The sequence below is a fragment of the Pseudorca crassidens genome, chromosome 13, assembly GCF_039906515.1.
Source record: "Pseudorca crassidens isolate mPseCra1 chromosome 13, mPseCra1.hap1, whole genome shotgun sequence".
NCBI classification, from domain to species: Eukaryota; Metazoa; Chordata; class Mammalia; order Artiodactyla; family Delphinidae; genus Pseudorca; species Pseudorca crassidens.
The window spans coordinates 2,535,098-2,553,464 of record NC_090308.1 but is presented as its reverse complement, the minus strand read 5'-3'; the positions used below and the strand labels follow the sequence as shown (position 1 = coordinate 2,553,464).

The 18,367-nt window shown below is 49.4% G+C and overlaps 1 protein-coding gene across 1 annotated transcript in view; it reads right to left on the bottom strand.

The window, feature by feature from the left end:
* The window catches only part of RPS6KA2 (ribosomal protein S6 kinase A2), a 352,189-nt gene that overhangs the window by 290,464 nt on the left and 43,358 nt on the right, over positions 1 to 18,367 (bottom strand). Inside the window, exon 3 of the mRNA XM_067701555.1 lies at positions 4,740 to 4,790. Coding sequence (XP_067557656.1) covers positions 4,740 to 4,790 — 51 coding nt within the window. The remainder of the gene's footprint in view (positions 1 to 4,739; positions 4,791 to 18,367) is intronic.

Genomic DNA, 18,367 nt, shown 5'->3' with positions numbered 1-18,367 from the left:
ATCATCACCCAATGATTACAGTTATTTTAATATTTTTAGGATGACTTGAGTCTTGGCTAATTATTTCTTAAGATATGATTATTGCATTAGTAGTTTAGATTTCTTTGGAAATTATAGAAAAGCATGAGGAAGAAAAAAGGATCACCTGGGATCCTAGAACATAATGAACAGGCTTAGGAATTCTGGGATTTTTTGGCCTGTAAACTTTGTCAGTTTTGGTTGGGGGATGGGAAGTAAGTTGTAGCTGAATACGTTAAAATTTGGGGTGAGTTTTTCCCTAAAATTAATGTTTAGTTTTTTCCCCAGATATCCCCAAAGGAAATTTAAAAGTATGACCTCGATCAAAGGATATTCCTAGCTCCACATATGCCTCTGAATACTTAGCTAGTTTCCACTGAAGGGCTACATGCAGACTGGGAGAGATCGTCCTACAACTACAGAAATATAGGAATGAGACTGTATTTGTCTCTTTCGTGACTGTTCAAGGAGGGAATGAAAAAAAGTGCAGAGGTTGCATTGTGCTTCTTTTTAGTTGTAGGCATCTCCTCTGCTACCACCACTGCTCTGGAACCGTCCCTTGGTGCCCCACCTGCCCCGTGGAGATGTCTGCACCCATCCTTGTGACACTGCAGTCCTGATGTGCCTTCGTTTACCTGCCCCAGGTCTGCGATGGGGCGGGGGAGGCAATGTAACCCCTGCCCTGCACAGACGTCCACACACCCACTGTGGCCTGAATGCGGGAAGAGCCTTAACCCGGAGCTGAGTTAGTGGAGGTGGAGGCAGCTCAGCTCCATGGTAGAACTTCTGTCCCTGAAAACAGACTGAAAACCCAGATTCCTGCCTTTGATTCCCTCTGCTTCACACATCTGTTAATGTCACCCATCACCGTCACCTCATCAACACTACCAACACGCAGAGTGCACCTGTGAGCATCAATTCATACGCTTCAGGATTCAGGGCAGAGGCAAGAAAAGATCTGATGAAAAAGACGCAGTAAAACAGAAAAATCACCCTTATTCCAGGGCTCCACATCCTCAGAGGATCAATATGGTCCTGGATGAGGAGCTTAAGGCATGGCCATTACAAGGCAAAACAGAAAAGAGAAGGCAGCCCATGCTCCCCTTTCAAACTGCGAAACTGAAAGCTCCTTTGTGATGCAGCAGGGGACTGTCTGTCATACAGGAGTGTCTCAGCCAGGCCTCCACTCGCCAGGAATTCTGGAAAAGAGGCGAGGCCGGATTAATATTCCACCAATATTTATTGAGTGGCCACCATGTTCCACGCACACCAGCAGAGTTTTAACTAAGTTTCTTTTCAAAGGGTTAAGTTTGAGTCACCACCTTATTTAGTTGCATACTGAGGTATCTGGCAAAAGAATGGATTGTTTCAGAAATTATTAGGAATTAAAACAACATCAGAGCTTTTCTGGTGGCACAGTGGTTAAGAAGCCGCCTGCCAATGAAGGGGACATGGGTTTGATCCCTGGCCCGGGAAGATCCCACGTGCCGCAGAGCAACTAAGCCCGTGCACCACAACTACTGAAGAGGCCCGCGTGCCTAGAGCCTGCGCTCCGCAACAAGAGAAGCCACCGCAATGAGAAGCCCGCGCACCGCAACAAAGAGTAGCCCCCGCTCGCCGCAACTAGAGAAAGCCCGTACGCAGCAACGAAGACCCAACGCAGTCAAAAATAAAAAACAAATAAATAAATAAATTTATATTAAAAAAAAAAAAACACCAAACAGGCACAACACAAACACACACACACCCTGATGTCAGGCAGGCGGTGGACAGGTGCGTGTGCGGCACAGGGCCTGATCTCACAACCGGGCACAGCCTTGGCCTTGCTTTTCATCTTCGTGCAAAACTGTATGTCTGTCCTCGTCTCCCCTGGTAAAGCTGCAGTCTGGCCTCAAGTCCTGCACAGTAATGACCAGGACTGGCCTCATTCCTCTGCTCCAAACAGCAGGAAACTGAGGGAACAATTGCTTTTTCTTTCTTATAAAGTTCCGCCCAATCAATAGCTCACTGAACAATCCACTCTCTAAAAAGGGCATGTGTGTTCATTCCACAGCAGTTAAAAAAAAAAAAAAAAGAGGAAAAAGAGGGAAAAGACCAAAACCACCCTTACAGGGGCAGAAGCTGCCCTAAAGAAGCCACCCTTCTGTCCTGTGCAGGGTGAGTGCTTGGGCAAAGAAATGTCCTCCCCTTGGAATTTTAACCTCCTCTGTCTCCTTTTTAAATTTCTTCTTATAAAACCAAATAAAGAGTGAAACCATAATAGAGTAAGAGGAAATTCAATTTGCTGTTAAAACAGGAGGAGGGGGGCGGTTATCATGTGAAAGATGCAAATGACTAATCGCTGTGTCAGCCAATCAGCATCTTCCACGACATTCCTGGTAAAATATCATTGTATTTCCTATCAAAGTTGTAAGGAGCACGTGCTCACACCCCAGCAGCTAAATCTGTGTTAGGATTTTAAACAGGAGCCCCTCTAATACTCTCAGTTGGTGTAACGATCTGTTCAACACAGAGTTTTGCAAAGTCTTATTAAAAATACATAAGGAAAGAGAGGGGGAGAGAGAGAGGGAAAGGAAAACTGCTGTGATCCATGGCTGTCCTAGGACCTTTTCCACGCTTTCAGGTGCTCCCAGGCCTGATTCGTGGGTTTCATCCTCAATATAAGAAGGGACTCCTACTCATCATATTCAAGGTGGATCTGAAAACACGGCCAAGCATTTTCACCCACTGGAGGGCTAAGAGTCCTCGACGGGAGCAGGCCACCCCCAGCAGCTGCTCCCGGGCTCCCAGAAGCCTCAACTAGGATGTGACCCAGGCCTGATGGAAACAACCACCCTCTGTGAAAAGCTTTGCAGTCCCGACCGTGGCTCTTACAGGTCACACCTTGTAGGCCTGGCCATCGATTGCAGAGGAAATGATGCCCAAGGGCCCCGCATCTCTATCCCACCCCAGTACCCAGTCCATCACCCACCAGACTCCTTTTATTTGCCTACGTTCATTTCTACGACCAAGAAAAGAGCAACGTGCTCCTCCTGAAACGTCACTCCTGTTCGCTGTGGCTGGTCTATACGGGGATCATACGATGAGACTTGATTTTTCCAACAGACACACAGTCGCTCCCACATCTGTGTGCTTCCATATAAAGCCAAATGAAATTTTACTAAGAATCACCAGCTAGAGCTTAATTATGCTTTCCTTGAACAGGTTATAAACTAGACCTAGAAAAGGTTATGAGAAAAGTACAAAAGGTCAATGTCGTGCCACAACTCACTTTGCTTCCTGAGTTTACTAAAATTAGGACGCAGTTCAAAATAGTCCTGACATCTATCTAGTCACTTAGCTAAAATAATTAGAACCACCTTGATTTTATATAGCCATGTAAAAAACATTAATTTTTAATTCTACGGACACAATTTTTATGTCTAATAAGGAAATCTAACTCATACAGGCTGACAGCAGCGAGGACCTTTTTTTCAACCAAGTTGGGCTGTTGATAAAAATACAGTCAGACCCAGAGAGGAAAAGCCCAAGCGTGTAAAAGTAAAACCCTGGCATTCGGTGATAAGCATTGTTTGCACGCATACCGGCAACCAAATGCAAGCTCGGCCACTCACAGCCCCAGCCTCCTTTGCTCCAGGAATACAGGTCCTGGAACTACTGAGGCTCCGCACAGCCCCTGGGGACCCCCGACCCACGGTGAGTTGCTGAGAAGCCGTCCCTTCTTGGAGCAGCTCCCGACCTGCACGGGTTCCAGGGGGCCCACCACCTTGACAAGGCTGGTGAAACAGGACTATTAGAAAGATGCCAATATGCCGAAAACCAGGAGTCTTTCTGTCTAGGAGGAACAGAACGTAGTCTGACGCAATCACGTAGATTAAATAAGCCTGACCTGAACCCTGGCTTCTGTGACCTGTTTGGTAGCTACAGGGAACGGGCCCATCGCACCTGCCGTGCCTGTGGGGAATCTGCAGCCCCGACAATCACAGGTGCCTCGGCTTTGCTAGTACACGTAGCACTACTATGGCTGGGATCGTGGGAGCTGGAGAAACAAAACACCCAGAAAACCGCCTCATAAAATTCCTTATTTATAATGTGAGTATTCGAACCAGACAGCTGCTTGAAATACTACGAGAAATCTACCTCCATCTAAAACAATTCGTTTTAGGCCTAATTCCTACAAAAGCTTCTGATGGACCCTCAACACGCATGCAGTAGGATCCTGAAGCTGGCCGGCCGCCAGCCCACCAATCCCCAGGCAGACGGCATGCGACACCCGGCATCGCGGCCCTGCCTTGCTTTGATATCTCACTTGCTGCTTTTAACGCCAGCGTATTGTGAAGGCACGTAATAGAGTTTTAAAAGAATGGCTGCACATAAAATCACATATATGATACCCCCAATGGCCCACAGACTCAGAATAAAACTCTCAGTCTTCCTGGGAAAGCAGGATGACTTTCCCAGTTTGACGCACAAGGCAGACCCCTGCCGTACAAAGACGTTATTACACAACTCGCGTTTCTGTGTTTCACGCAGAACATCAAAGAATTTAAATTGTACTGTGTAGGGCTGTGCTCTTCTGAAAGCGCACCACAGCTGGCTCTGCTGGACTTCGGGCAGCGTAAAATAACCAAAGAAAATTGAAAAAGACTTCACGTTTAACATTAAAAAAATGTAACTGACATTTGCACGCAGGAAGATAAGCCAACGTGAGCGCTGCTTACCTCAGCTGACGAGGCTGCCTTTGTCTCGAGCGAGGTTGGGTCACACTTGCCCTGTGGGAGCAGAAAGTGAAGAAAATTCCTTTAAGTCACAGGGCCTCGTTGACGGTAGCTCCTTAGTGAGGACAGTTACACGGACACTCACCAAGCCTGGCCGTTTTCTGCTTCTAAACATAAACCTCCACATGATTTTCAATAATTTGAGGAGTTTCACTAGCTTTCAGGAAGCCCTTCAGTAAACACTGAAAGAAGGGAACTGGCAACCTTTTGTGCAACTTTTACGATTCAGCCAGAGGAAGTGATGTTCCCATCACCAACCTCAAAACGCAACCAGAAAAAAAAAAAGTCACTTGTTAATCTCCAAACGCACAGCATTTGACTAAGGAGCTGTGCTTATCACCAGGGGCTGGGCTAACGTCTTAAGGTGACTTCAAGGCCCTCCATCCTACAGAAGGTGTTCATTCCAGCTACAGGGGAGAAGAATTCGAATCTGTAAACAGGCTAAGGGATGCCTAATTAAAATTCCAAACATGTTCGGTCATCGGGGTTCAGCCTAGAGACACACACGTCGAGGACACTCTTCCTCTTCCCAAGCCTGTCTTTGGCTGGACTCAAAGTTTGAAATAACCTGAAGATTTTACTTAGGAATGTGACTTTAGGGTCTGGACAACAGAAATCACGCCTCTGCCCACTTCTGCACACACAACCTGTGGATGTGCAATTTTCATTTTCTGCGTTATTCCTCATTTCTCCTCTGTTCTCTGTTCCTGGGCTCAAACCCACTAAAACACAAGATGGAGAAAGGGGCCACATTTAAGTTAATCTCTTTCACCCCTGACTAATAATGGTGGCTTAAGGGTCAGAAGACAGCGGGGCCGAATCCCCCCCATGACTTCGGGACACGCTCCTGCCTAACAGGCGAGAATGGGGGCCCTGGGCGGACTCCACCGAGAGAGAAATCTGCACAGCGGTCACTACCATCCCAAGTTCACCCTGCAAGGGTGACACCGCCTCTGTGTCCCAACACCACTGACAGAGGACAGTTACCTGCAAGGGCTTTCATCTCCTCACATCCCTGGTTCTCCACATTGGATGCACGTTAGAAATAAACTCCCAGATCCAATAACCCAGCGCGTCTGGGGACAGAATCCTGGCCCATCGGTCCCTGTAACACCTCCAGGGGCAGCTCAGTGCAGACAAGGCTGCGAGCCCGGCCCCTGCTCTTCTGTCCTGGCTTTATGTCCCCCAGCTGGACGGTGACCGTTAAACGGCAGGAACACGTTTCCTTCTACGTGATTTGCTGCTTGTTTCTGCAGCTCCTATACCAGCTTGCACCGCACGGGGCACATAGGGCCAACGTCTATGGTCTTTCCACCCACAGTGCTTCTCCCTCCTCAGCAAAAGCTACCTTTCCTTCTGTGGGAAGGAAACCCCACGTGGTCCAGTGAAAGCGACCCCACCACAATCACCCACCCCTGACGGGGGTGTGAGTCAGGCCCCGTCATGCTTGGGTGCAGTGCTGGCTCAGAGACAGGCATGAAACCCACAGCCGGGGAGGCCCGCCCAGGCTGGAGCCACTGGTGGCCACTATGCAGATGCTCTGAGCCTGGAGTCTGTTACCTAGGAAATGGGCCTGGAATCAAAGATGGAGAGAACGTCAGCGTCCTACTGACAGCTCCAAAACCTCTGGATTCAAACCTGCCAGAAGCCGTCTCTTCAATGACAGGAGCTGATAAACTGACAGTTTTGCTTAAGCCAGTTGGATCTGGTTTCTGCAACTTGAAAAAGGCTGGAGCCCTGACGCCACGTAAGCGATGTGTTTACAAATGAACGCCTCACAGCAAGAAATGCGGGTCCCCAGAGCACCCCAACACCATGCAGCCACCCATTACCTCACCCCACGACCAAGCCCCAAGGGCCACCCTGACCCCGGCCGTCCCAGAACCCAGGGACTGTGCACACGGGCACTCAAGGTTTGCGGTTCTCCCTGAAAAAGACAAGTTGCTAAATTCTGCATATTCCCTCCTTTAGGATCACTAATCCTCGTTCTCATTTTTCTAGGTCCCCACTTTGCAGATAAGGTTTAGAGAACTGAACGGGGGAATCAGGAATGACTTAGAAATGATGATTCTCCAGTCATTCCGCAGCCACACTCTCCCGCCACTGGTCCGTCCTCTTCCTCCTGCTGCCCCCCGGACATCCCCTCCACTCCACGGTCAGCCAAACTCAAACGTGGGTGCACGGGGGCAGGGGCTCTTTCAACTCCAACGGTGAAGCCCCAGGCCTTACTACTGCAGTCCCCGGTGAGGTGGAGAGCACAGGGTGCCTTTCCAGATCCCACCTCCTTCCCCGGAAGCACACGTGCAGGTGGCAGGCGGGCTGGAAGACAGAGAAGGCAGTGGGACGGCGAGGATGTGCACAATTCCCGACGACACCCCCGGCTCAGGGTTTGCTATCGGCCCAGCGGGAACTCCTGACTCTCAAGCGGTCCATGTTCCTTCCTCTTCTTCCTCTTCCCCAGAGCCCATCCTGTCACATCCCGGCCACCTCGTTCACGTCAAAATGTGTCTAGCGTGATTTCAATAGCATCACGGCTAGCTCCACTAGGGAACAAAAGCTAGAGTGCGGTGATGTAAGACCCTTCGTACAAGTGGACTGAACTCCAGGCGTATTCTGTGAAGAGGAAACTTGTCAGTCTTGTTTGTGGGAAACAAACCTGGGCCAGCAATTATTTTTGTGTTTTATTGGTTTGAAATAAAATACCAAACATTTCTAAACAAATGATCAATGACCATTTTGGGGAAAAACGTGGCTTGAATATTTTCGTAAAGCTCTAGAAAGCAGGCGTGTGCCGTGGGGCACGTGTGAGAGGCACGCGCTGCTGTGCTCACAGTGTTTGGAATTTCTCGTCTGGATGACAAAGCTTTACGTGATCTTTGTGGGTCTTTTAACAGCAGCCTTTAAGTATATAAAGCTGACAGTCCAGTTTCATAATGCGAGAGGGGTCTGGCCCGCTCCCCGACTCCCTGTTTACTAGAAGACTTTGTGTGCGGTCCTCAAAGCCGCATTGAGTTAGGCAAGCAGCTGACAGAATGAATATGCTCTTACTTCCTAAATGAAATTAGTACATGGGATTGATTCTTGGAGAGCTCGGTCCTCTCCAGCCAGGACTTGGCTGGCGTATTGCTGATGTCTTTAATTAACAAATGTGCACACGGTTGACGGCTGCCGGTCCTGGAGAAGGCTGGCGCTCACCCTCCTGCCTGGCCCCGCCGCCCGGCCCAGCAGCCAGCACTGCTGCACGTTCAGGAGATGCAGCAGCGTGGGGCTGGGGCTCAGGCCCTGGAGCAGCAGACCAGGGGGTGTTCCCGGGCACCAGGCGCTAGGCGAGTCACTTAACCTCCGTGCCTCGGCTTCCTCATTTGCAAAGCTGAGATGCGGCAGCACCTGCTGTCTGGGGGAGCTGGGAGAAACGAGCTGTACATCTTAGGCGCCCAGCATGCAGGAGCCTCAGTCAGTGCTGGCCACGGGGATGCTGTAGGAAGATGAAGGGGCTCTCCAAGTGGAGTAGTAGACGGGGGCCCCAAGACAGCCCGCCATTGTCTGCGAGCACTGCCATCCGTTCTGGGATCCCCGAGGAGTCAGCATCCAGGGGCTTGAGTAGATGTAAGGGTCCTTTATTCCACCCGCTGGCTTGTGAAGGTGGAACAGCAAAGCAGAGACAGCAGAGGCACCAGAGACACTGGTACACAGGACTGAGGCCTGCTTGACCCGAAGACCGCGCTGGGCACCACCCAAATCCTACTCGTTATGAACAAGTACGCTACAAATCAATGCAAGGGTCTGTCGTTCCGGAACCCTTTAGAAATTACCAAAACAGTTCACCTAACCTGTTGGATAAACCGTTCCTCTGCCGTACTGAGTCTTAAGTGTCTTTGCATGGCGGTGGCTTCAGTGTCCACATCCACCCCTGCCACACACACAGCCCTGCAGCGGGGCCTGCTGTTTTGGGGGCGTCTGTGGGTCCGCGTCTGTGTCCTATAACCCTGGCTCATCGTGGTGGCTTCTCCCGCCCAGCCGGCGTCGTCCACCACGAGGTGGCAGCAGAGGACGCAGCCCGGGAGAACCTCCTGCCTGGGCACCTGCTGCCGGACAGGCCTCTGTCCTCAGGCCTTACCGAGGCTCCCGGGAACAGAGCGCTGCCTTCACACGCGGACCAACTGTAGGGAAGGCAGGGCTTGTTCTCCATCACCTCTCCTTTAAAGACCCTCCTCTCCCCCTTCCCTGGGGACCCAAAGCTCCAGAGATCCGTGGGCCGTGTCTGGGTTTCCATGGGCTCTAAAGGGTTAATAGGTGTGTTACGGTGTCAGTCAAGACACCTGCCCTCTTCAGCCGTTTGCTGGCTTCTGGGCTGTGACCTGTGTCCTTTCTAGATAAAACAAACCAAGGGCTTTGTCACTAGTTGCAGGGGAGGCCAAGCCCTGACTGGATGGGAATGGGTGCCCCTCCTGGCAGCTGCGGCTCCTTCCCCTCTGCCCCGCGATTAACGGACGGAGAGCCGCTCAGAGGACATCTGCCTCCGGTGAGAAGCAGATAAAGGTACCCGAGGACTATGTCACTGTGCACACTTAGAGATGAGGGAAAACAGAACAGAAAGTGGCTCAATGAATAACTGAGCTGTAAGAAGGAAGCAAAGAGAGGTGAACCCACGGGGGCTAAAAGAGGGGGCCCAGGGGGCTGGACCACCCCTAGGATCTGCAATCTCTGTTTAGGTTTTTTAAATTTTTCTACATTGAGGTGAATTTCACATAAGATGAAGCAATTAAAATGTATAATTCAGTGGTTATTTAGTGCATCCACGGTGTTGTGTAACCATTACACTATCCAGTTCCAAAATGGTTTCATCACTTCAGAAGAAAACCCCATGTGCATTAGGCAGTCCCTCCCCACTCCCCGCCCACACCCAGGCCCTGGCAACCAGCAGTCTACGCTCTGTCTCTGCGGATGCACCCTCTGGAAATTTCACATCAGTGGAATCAGACTGTGAAAATAAATAAAGGAACCTCATTTTAAACGGAGCTGGGGAGTCCTGAAGGGGCAACTCTCCCTTGTACACCAGCCCTTCATCACCAGCGGGAAGAAGGAAGATGAGAATCATTTTGACGAGGAAGGACACTTTTCACCCAGGAATTTCATCTCCTGCTTTAAGAAGAGAAGGAAGGTCCGATCCCTCCCTGCCCCAACGATAAGGCGCTAGCTCCTGTTTGCAGCCAATGAGAAACCGCCAAACCTCGAACTCCAGGCTCTTCCCTGGTAAACCTGGGTTCGAAACAACCCTCCCCAGTTGCCTCCTAAAACCTAATACAGGCCAATCTTCCCCTTGTCTCTTTGGATTTGGCTATGGTTTACCATAGCCTGCTTGTCCCAGGTTGCAGTTCCTCTGCTCTTCCCAAGGAAACTCATTTTTTCTTAAATAAACTTGTTCTTTGTTCTCTCCAAGGCTGACATGACGATATGTGGCTTTTTGTGTCTGGCTTCTTTCACTTAGCATCAGCTTTCTGAGGCTCGTCCACACTGTAGCGTGTGTCACTACTTCATTCCACTGTTTGTACACCCCATGGTCTGTTTATCCATTCCTCTGTTGACGGACACTCGGGCTGTTGCCACCTTTTGGCCTTTGTGAACAATGCTGCCATGACCATGCACGTACATGTATGAACGTGCGTGTATATGAATAAACATGCATGCCCGGGTTTGAGTCCCTGGGTATTCATCTAGGAGTAGAATTTCTTCGCTCCTACAAACAGCATGAGCGGGACAAATTGTATCCAACGGCAGCTGGCGAGTACTTGGAGAAACAGGAAATCTCATAACGTTGCTAGAAGGAGAATAAAGGAGTAACCACTCTGCAGAGGGATTTTCAACACCAAGTTCATTTGAAAATGCACGTACCTTGTGGTGCAACAATTTCATTTTGAAGTCTCTAGACCAGGGAGAAAAATTCTAGTGTATGTTCATGAGACATACAAGATTTTCCACTGAGCACCGCTTAGAAGAGCAAAACAATGGAAGTCATCTAACTTGGCTCCTTGGTAGCGGAACAGAAAAATAAGCTGGTATTTTTTATGCCATGAAATACTACACAGCACGTAAAATGAATGCAACAGAAGCACATGATCAACATGAATAAACCTCAAAAATATCAAAAAGTGTTTTAAACAGTAAGTTTCAAAGGGGATCCATTTAAAACACACCTATCATTTATGAATACAAACTATTGTGGGCTGAGTTGTGTTCCCTCAAAGAGTCATATTTTGAAGCTCTAGCCCGTAGCGCCTTAGAATGTGACCGTGTGGGGAGATGGGGTCTTTACAGAGGTGATTAAATTAAATAAGGTCATGTGGGTGGCCCTAATCACATATAACGAGACTAGGGCACAGCCACCCACAGAGGGACGCCCACATGGGGACACAGGGTGATGCCAGACATCTGCAAGGCAAGGAGAGAGGTCTTAGAAGAAACCAACTCTGCTGACACCTTGATCTTGGACATCCAGCCTCCAGAACTGAAAGGAGATACATTTCTGGTGTTTAACCTGCCCAGTCATGGTATCTGTTACAGCACCTCTAGCTGACGAAAGAGTCATGGAAGCCAGAGGATTCCTTTGTGGGTCAACCCAGAATAGCAAGAGAACTAGGTCAAAATATCCACTGAGTATTTAAACAATTGTAGTAATTAGATTTGAAATATAAGCCAATCCTAGACATTGAAGAGTCCACTGGGATTGTCTTATGCGCGCTTAACGTGCTGTTTATGGCCTTTCTCTGCACCTGTAGAAAATACATGCTTATCTAAAACACTCAGGCGTCCACAGCATTGCTTTGCAAGTCAGTCCTGCGTGGTCACCATGGTCACCAAACCCAGTTTTTCTGGCTCTGAAATGTCTTACGCCAAGCAACCACTGCTCGTTCAGTAACACACATGGCCCATGGCCACCTTGTCCAAATCACAACCGCTTGGATGTCCTGTGTTGTTTTGCTACTACAAAGAGACTATTATCTACTTATTATCGAATCCGACTAGAACATCAAGCTCCTCTCCCAGCCTTTGAGGACTAGAAATCCGTCTAAGTAAACGGTATTGCAGGACTGTGGGGCAGAGCTCTCGCCTCTCATGGAAACACAAACCGTCTCGCTCCTTCCTCTCTGCCTCCATTTAAGAAGGCCCTGCCTTCCGAAGACCAATCTGTATCTGTATATGGATTAAACTGAGGGCAGAGGGCCCGGGTGTGGAGAAGACCCACTTCTCCCACCAGCCTGGAAACAAGGGTATTTAGGACCAAGTTGGGTATCAACTACTCTCCCAAAGAAACTAGAAGCTATTTCATTCTTAACTGTCCACAAATTGATGTGCGTTTTTGGATTATTTGAGATAATGTGAGCGGCTTCTCCAGTCCTTGGAGTGTGTTCCTGCTTAACTCCCCGACTCCCGGGATCCCGCACACTCCTGGGGTTGGGCAGGTGGTCGGCTGGCAGGCCCAGCTGCAAACGACGGAGGGACCGAAGGGCAGCCTTCTTGCCGACAGAGGGCAGAGCAGCCAGGTGTGGACACGGCATCTCAGATCAGAGAGGGGGCTGAGCCGCGAGCCACGAGACGGCGGAACACAGGAGGGGCGGATCCGGGAGGTTCCAGAGGCGGGCTCTTCCCAGGGAATCGCGGATGAGCAGTCAGTTACATCCCCTACACCTGTCAGCCGCCTTCCCCGACCGAGCTTGCTCTGTTTTCACAAAATCTTGCACGTCCTCCAAGAGGCACGTGGCCTAGGCGATAAGATGTTTGCTTGAGTGGTTTTTCGGGAGCTTGGAGTCAGCGGTGCCCAGTTCGAGCTCAAGTTTGTTAAGACTGGTTGGGACCCACGACCCGCCAACTGGGCATGCGCGAGTGTCCCCTCAGTGACCATCTGACGCCGGAAACTCCACCCTCGGAGCAGGCCAACGCTGCCATGCGTCCCAGGGAGAAGCCTGTGGGTTAGGTGGGCCTTCCCAGGGCCCTGACGACCTCACCTTTTTCTTCTCTCCAGTCACCTTTCTCCTCCTCCCCAGACCTCAGCTTTCCGGGGAGGTGGATTTGAGATCTGTCTTCCCATCTCCTTGCGCGGCGCCCCCGTGAATGAACCCTTTCTCTGCTGCTGAACCCCGGCTGATGAAGCTGGCGGGGTACCTGGAGCCAGCATTTGGGGCCCCTTGTCCCAGCCTCAGCACCGTTGACATCTGGGGTGCCGGGGGCCGTCCTCGCCCCGTAGCACGTCTAGCAGCATCCCTGGCCTCTACGCGCTGGATGCCAGGAGCACGCGCTGCCGCCGCCCTCGTTGGCAGCCAAAACCATCTCCGCAAAGTGTCAGGCATCCCCCGGGCCGGGGCGGGGCAAGGTCACCTCTCAATGAGAACCAACCGCGGCTTTAGGGGCAAGACTCCAGCCTGTCGGGGCTGCGGGCCGGGTTTGGAGGCCGAGGACCCGGGTGTCACAGGAGACTCACACGCACACACGGGGCCGTTAACAGGTCCCGGCCACGCCCTCCAGAACAGCCCAGAAGCCCTGTGCTAAGACTGTAGGTCAATGTCAGAGCCACCGGGAGGAAGCGCGCCTGGGCTCCGAGGCCCGGGGGCGGGGCCGGCCGCCGCGGGGCGCCCCTCGGCTCCGGCAGGGTCCTGCCGGCCTGATCCACAGGCAGAGGCGAGCGGCCACAGCAGGCTCCGGGGGAGCAGCCGGCCACGCCGACCAGGGCCTCCCTGCGGCCAGGGACGGCCCCCACCGCTCAGCCTCGTGCCCGACAGAGACCAGGGTGTGCGCAGGGCGGGAGCACGCGCTTGGAGTGTGTTTGCAAATCCCCCGAATGTGCGAGTCCCCAGCACAGCGGTGCTGCCCCTGCCCTGGATGGGCACAGAGCCCCTCCTGGGACCTGACTCTCAGCCTCAGCCAGAGATACGCCGCTGCTTCCCGGGATGGCGAGTTTATGTGTCAACTGGGCTGGGCCGCGGTGCCCAGAGTTCAGTCAGACACCAGTGTAGTTGTGGACGTAAGGCTATCTTCAGGTGCAGCGCGGTTAAGGTTTAAATCACTAGGCTCTGAGAAAAGCAGATGACCCTCCCTGCAGTGAGTGGGCTGCATCCATCAGCTGAAGGCCTTAGAAGGCAGAGGTCCCGTGCAGAAGGAACCCTGCCCCCAGGTGGCGCACCAGGCTACGTCGTCAGCCCCTGCTGGAGCGGCCAGCCTGCCGGGCCGCCCCGCATGCTGCAGGCCTGCCAGCCCTCACAGCCGCGTCAGTCAGTTCCTCGTAATAAATTTCTTGCCTGTCTCTCTGTACAGATGTACGCATACACCCTGTGGATCTGTTTTTCTGGGGAGCCCTGACTAGCTCAGTCCCTTCCATTCCTAAGGGCGCTTCTCATCCTGAAATGACAGGATTCTCACAGTCCTTGCAACACTCAAACCCTCCAGCTCGATGTGAAATCTCCCCCTGCCCGGGAAGGGAAGGGACCCGCTGCTTTCTCTCTGACACTCCACGCGGCACCACCCACTAGGCTGCCTGGGCAGCTCAGACCGGCTCTGGAGGCCTCACCGCCATGTCAGGGGTTCGAAGGATGGATAAACACTAGTAGCTCTGTTGGTTTATGGGAGCTATTGCTCTTTTCTTCTACTTACTACAAGGTTTATTATTTCTAAAGTAATTACCTCCTGTACACAATGTTCCAGGAGACATCTGAAGAACAGCAAACAGATTAGATGCCTCCCTGCCTCGGTCCCCATGGTAACTCCACGAGGTGCGAACTCCACATTTCTGATGATGAAACGAACACTGACAGAGGGTAAGAAATTTTCCCAAAGTCACACAGCTGGTAGAGCTAGGATTTGAACTGAAATTCACTGAATTCCAAAGCCTATATTCTTAACCATTATAATTTGCTTCCAAGCATTTTGTTTTTAAAAGGCTCAGCGGCCATGGCCCATGGGCCCAGCCGCTCCGTGGCATGTGGGATCTTCCTGGACCAGGGCACGAACCCGCGTCCCCTGCATCGGCAGGCGGACCCTCAACCGCTGCGCCACCAGGGAAGCCCCTAAATACTTTTAAAGCAGCTGTGTATGATTTCCAGATCCTCAACTCTTTTCTAAAAGTTATGTAAGAACTCCTCCGGCCAGTTCCCCTTTTCCACCTGCCCCTTCACAGCCTCTGCTTCCACTTTGCAAAATAAAGGTACACCTCTCACCCCTCCCCAAACCTTCCTCTGGAGGATGGAAACCCGGAGTGTGGACAGAGCTCCTGTTTGAAACACGAGTAGCTGACTGCACTAGGATGACCGAGGAACCAATCTTCTAGCAAGTGTGACAGTTTCCAATTCTTTACTTTCAACAAATTTGAAGGAGAATTTATTCAAATTTTCAGCTGATAAGAGCTTTAGAAATAATCTTTTGTAATAATCACAAGGTGATTTTTGGCATCCAGCTTGGAAGGAGCTTGAAAACATTCCTGACATTATTCTATCAAATCTTTTTCCTTTTCCATCTTTCACTTCTATTTATGTGACCACGTTGCCTCAGCTCGTAAGAATGAAAACTAAAGAAAACACTGATGCTTGGTCCTGCTCACTGTGGCAGCACTCTGTGGATACGTGAACCTGGGGGCTGTCCTTGTCACTCACATACTCTGAACTTCCCATCATTTTACTTGTTATATTTAATAATTATCAAGTTAAAATATTTTATTTTAATCAACTGTATACCAATAACTCTAATAATTGAAAAGAAACTTGAGTCTTGTGGTTACAGAAAATTAAATTTAAAAATCAATTTCAGGGCTTCCCTGGTGGCGCAGTGGTTGAGAGTCCGCCTGCCGATGCAGAGGACACGGGTTCGTGCCCCGGTCCGGGAAGATCCCACATGCCGCGGAGCGGCTGGGCCCGTGAGCCATGGCCGCTGAGCCTGTGCTCCACAAGGGGAGAGGCCACAACAGTGAGAGGCCCGCGTACCGTAAAAAAAAAAAAAAAAACAATTTCAATTTATGAACAGACTTTTTTCTGCCAGAATATAAGGAATAAAAGACTTTCTAGCAAATGTTCATGTGTATCACATTAGGATAATAGATTCCAAGTGGCAAGTGGGACGGAAATCTGAATTCAAGGATAAAAAGGAGTCACAAAACATTTTTGCCTGTTTAGAGAAAAGCATTTTCATGTATTTTTTCAGAAGAATCATGGTAGGTTATCAAATTGCTACAGCATTTAGATTCCAGGGGAAACGCTTAAGAGTGTTGCAATTGTCTTATTTGGAAATACCAACGTTTTTAAATGTCAGAAGATATCCCCTTTGTAACTAACAAAACTTACTGTTAGATGCAACTCTTTTAAAAGGGTTATCTGCGGGCCCCTCCCCTCACGCCCAGCTAGGGAGACCCCTCTGTCTGGTGCGGGATTTGCAAAGTAGCAGCTCCACTGGGATTAGGGGCCCTACAAGACCAAAAGGAATCTAAGAGAAAAAAAAAAAGGTCATGAAGAACCTAGGGGTAAGACGGGAATAAAGACACAGACCTACTAGAGAATGCACTTGAGGACACGGGAAGGGGGAAGGGTAAGCTGGGACAAAGTGAGAGAGTGGCATGGACATATATACACTACCGAACGTAAATAGATAGCCAGTGGGAAGCAGCCGCATAGCACAGGGAGATCAGCTCCGTGCTTTGTGACCACCAAGAGGGGTGGGATAGGGAGGGTGGGAGGGAGGGAGACCCAAGAGGGAAGAGATATGGGAACATATGTATATGGATAACTGATTCACTTTGTTATAAAGCAGAAACTAACACACCATTGTAAAGCAATTATACTCCAATAAAGATGTTAAAAAAAAATCAGGCACTTGTTTTGCTTCTAGCAGTCTGGCAGTCTCTGATGTGATGAACTCATTTAAATCCTGCAAAATAATTGTTTCAATTAGGACAACTCCTCAGGAGTTCTAGAAAAATATTTTAAGTCAGTGATTCATCTGAGTCCCAGATAGGAGTACACTCTGGTGCAATTAGGTCCACAGAGTAAGAGTCCGGATAAAAGGTTTTCGGTGATTCTGACACATCTGTGGCAGTGTCTGCCCTCAGCCCACCCAGAACACAGGCAGGGGATGAGATGCAGCCCATCCCTGACACGGTCCATCTCCACGTCCTGGTCCCCTGCTAAATCAGGAGCTGTGAGCGGCTAAGTTTTTTTTAAAAAGGAAGGGGTTGAGAAGGGAAAGGTAAACTGTAAGAATGCGCTACCTGCCAAATCGCACTTGCATGTGTTTGCGTAGTCAGCGTTCCTTCACCTGGGATGATTTCAAATTCCCTCGCCCTTAACTTCGTCATCTGTCCCAGGGAAAATACTCTACTTCATGAGAGGCACTGGAAGCATAAGGCTTCAGTGTGCTCTTAATTGCAAAGGACATTTATAATGTAAAATAACTTCACTTCAGCTCTTAAACAGGAAGAATCCAGAAGGAATAAAACTTCGACCCTACAAAAGGAACTGGATAAATGCCAAAAGTTTTAGATATGACAGAATTAACAGTGAAATTGAGAAATTCATGAGGTTCTTACGGACTCAATGTCTCTGCAGAAGAAGACAAGGAAAACAATTTAAACCGGGAATTAGCACTTTCGTAAGTGGTTTTTCAGAAGTGTTGTCATCAGTTTTGTAATAACTTAACCGTGTATCTTTTAAGGACACTTACTGTGTGCTTTTAAAGAAATTTAAAGCATTTAAAAGGCTCTGATATGCTAGACTTACTTAGCATATCAGAGCTAGAAAAAGCATAATTGATAAAGGTATCGATCCAAAGGGAAAACATAGAGGATCCAGAGAAAAGAGAAATGAAGTAGGAGGGGCTGGGGGAGGGGAGGTAAAGGGAAAAGAAAGGTTTATACAACTTTTAACGAAACAAATTTTATTTTTATAATTATTTCAACTTTTAAACTCTAAAAATGTTATATTAAAAACGTTTCACATATATTCACACACATAATTTTAAATCAATGAGTATATTTGATTGCAAAAAATTTAATATTTTGAGAAATCAAATTTGTTCAACTTATGTTTTATCACTTATTAGTTGTGCAAATAGTTTATAACCGATTAAAGGAAAAGGATTAGGAGGAATAATTATTTCATAGTCTTAAAGGTGTGCAATTTCAAAAAGCCAGGGTAGGGTTTGGCGGGGGGCCGTTTTCAGAAAATGTTTTTTTTTAAATCCCTCCCTAGACCTCAGCAAACACAGAAGAGAAGTGAATTACTTCCAGCTAGTTGTAGGGACCCTTTACTTTAACTTATTCACAAAAAAATAGAAAAATAGACTAGATAATCAAATAAGATTTTAAAATAAGACCCAGTCTTAGATTTTGGAGGGTCTTAAGTGCTTAAAATAAGGTAGAATTTTGACACCAGGAGATGGGGACATTCCCACAGCAAAGCCACCACCTCTGCTGGGTGATGACAGGTGCCAGGCACCGGAGTGGATGTTTTTAGGCCACCCTCTCGGGGCGGGGGGTGGTGGTACAGCAGGCACCCCCAACCCCCAGATGGAGAAACTGAGGCACGGGAATTGGGAGCACT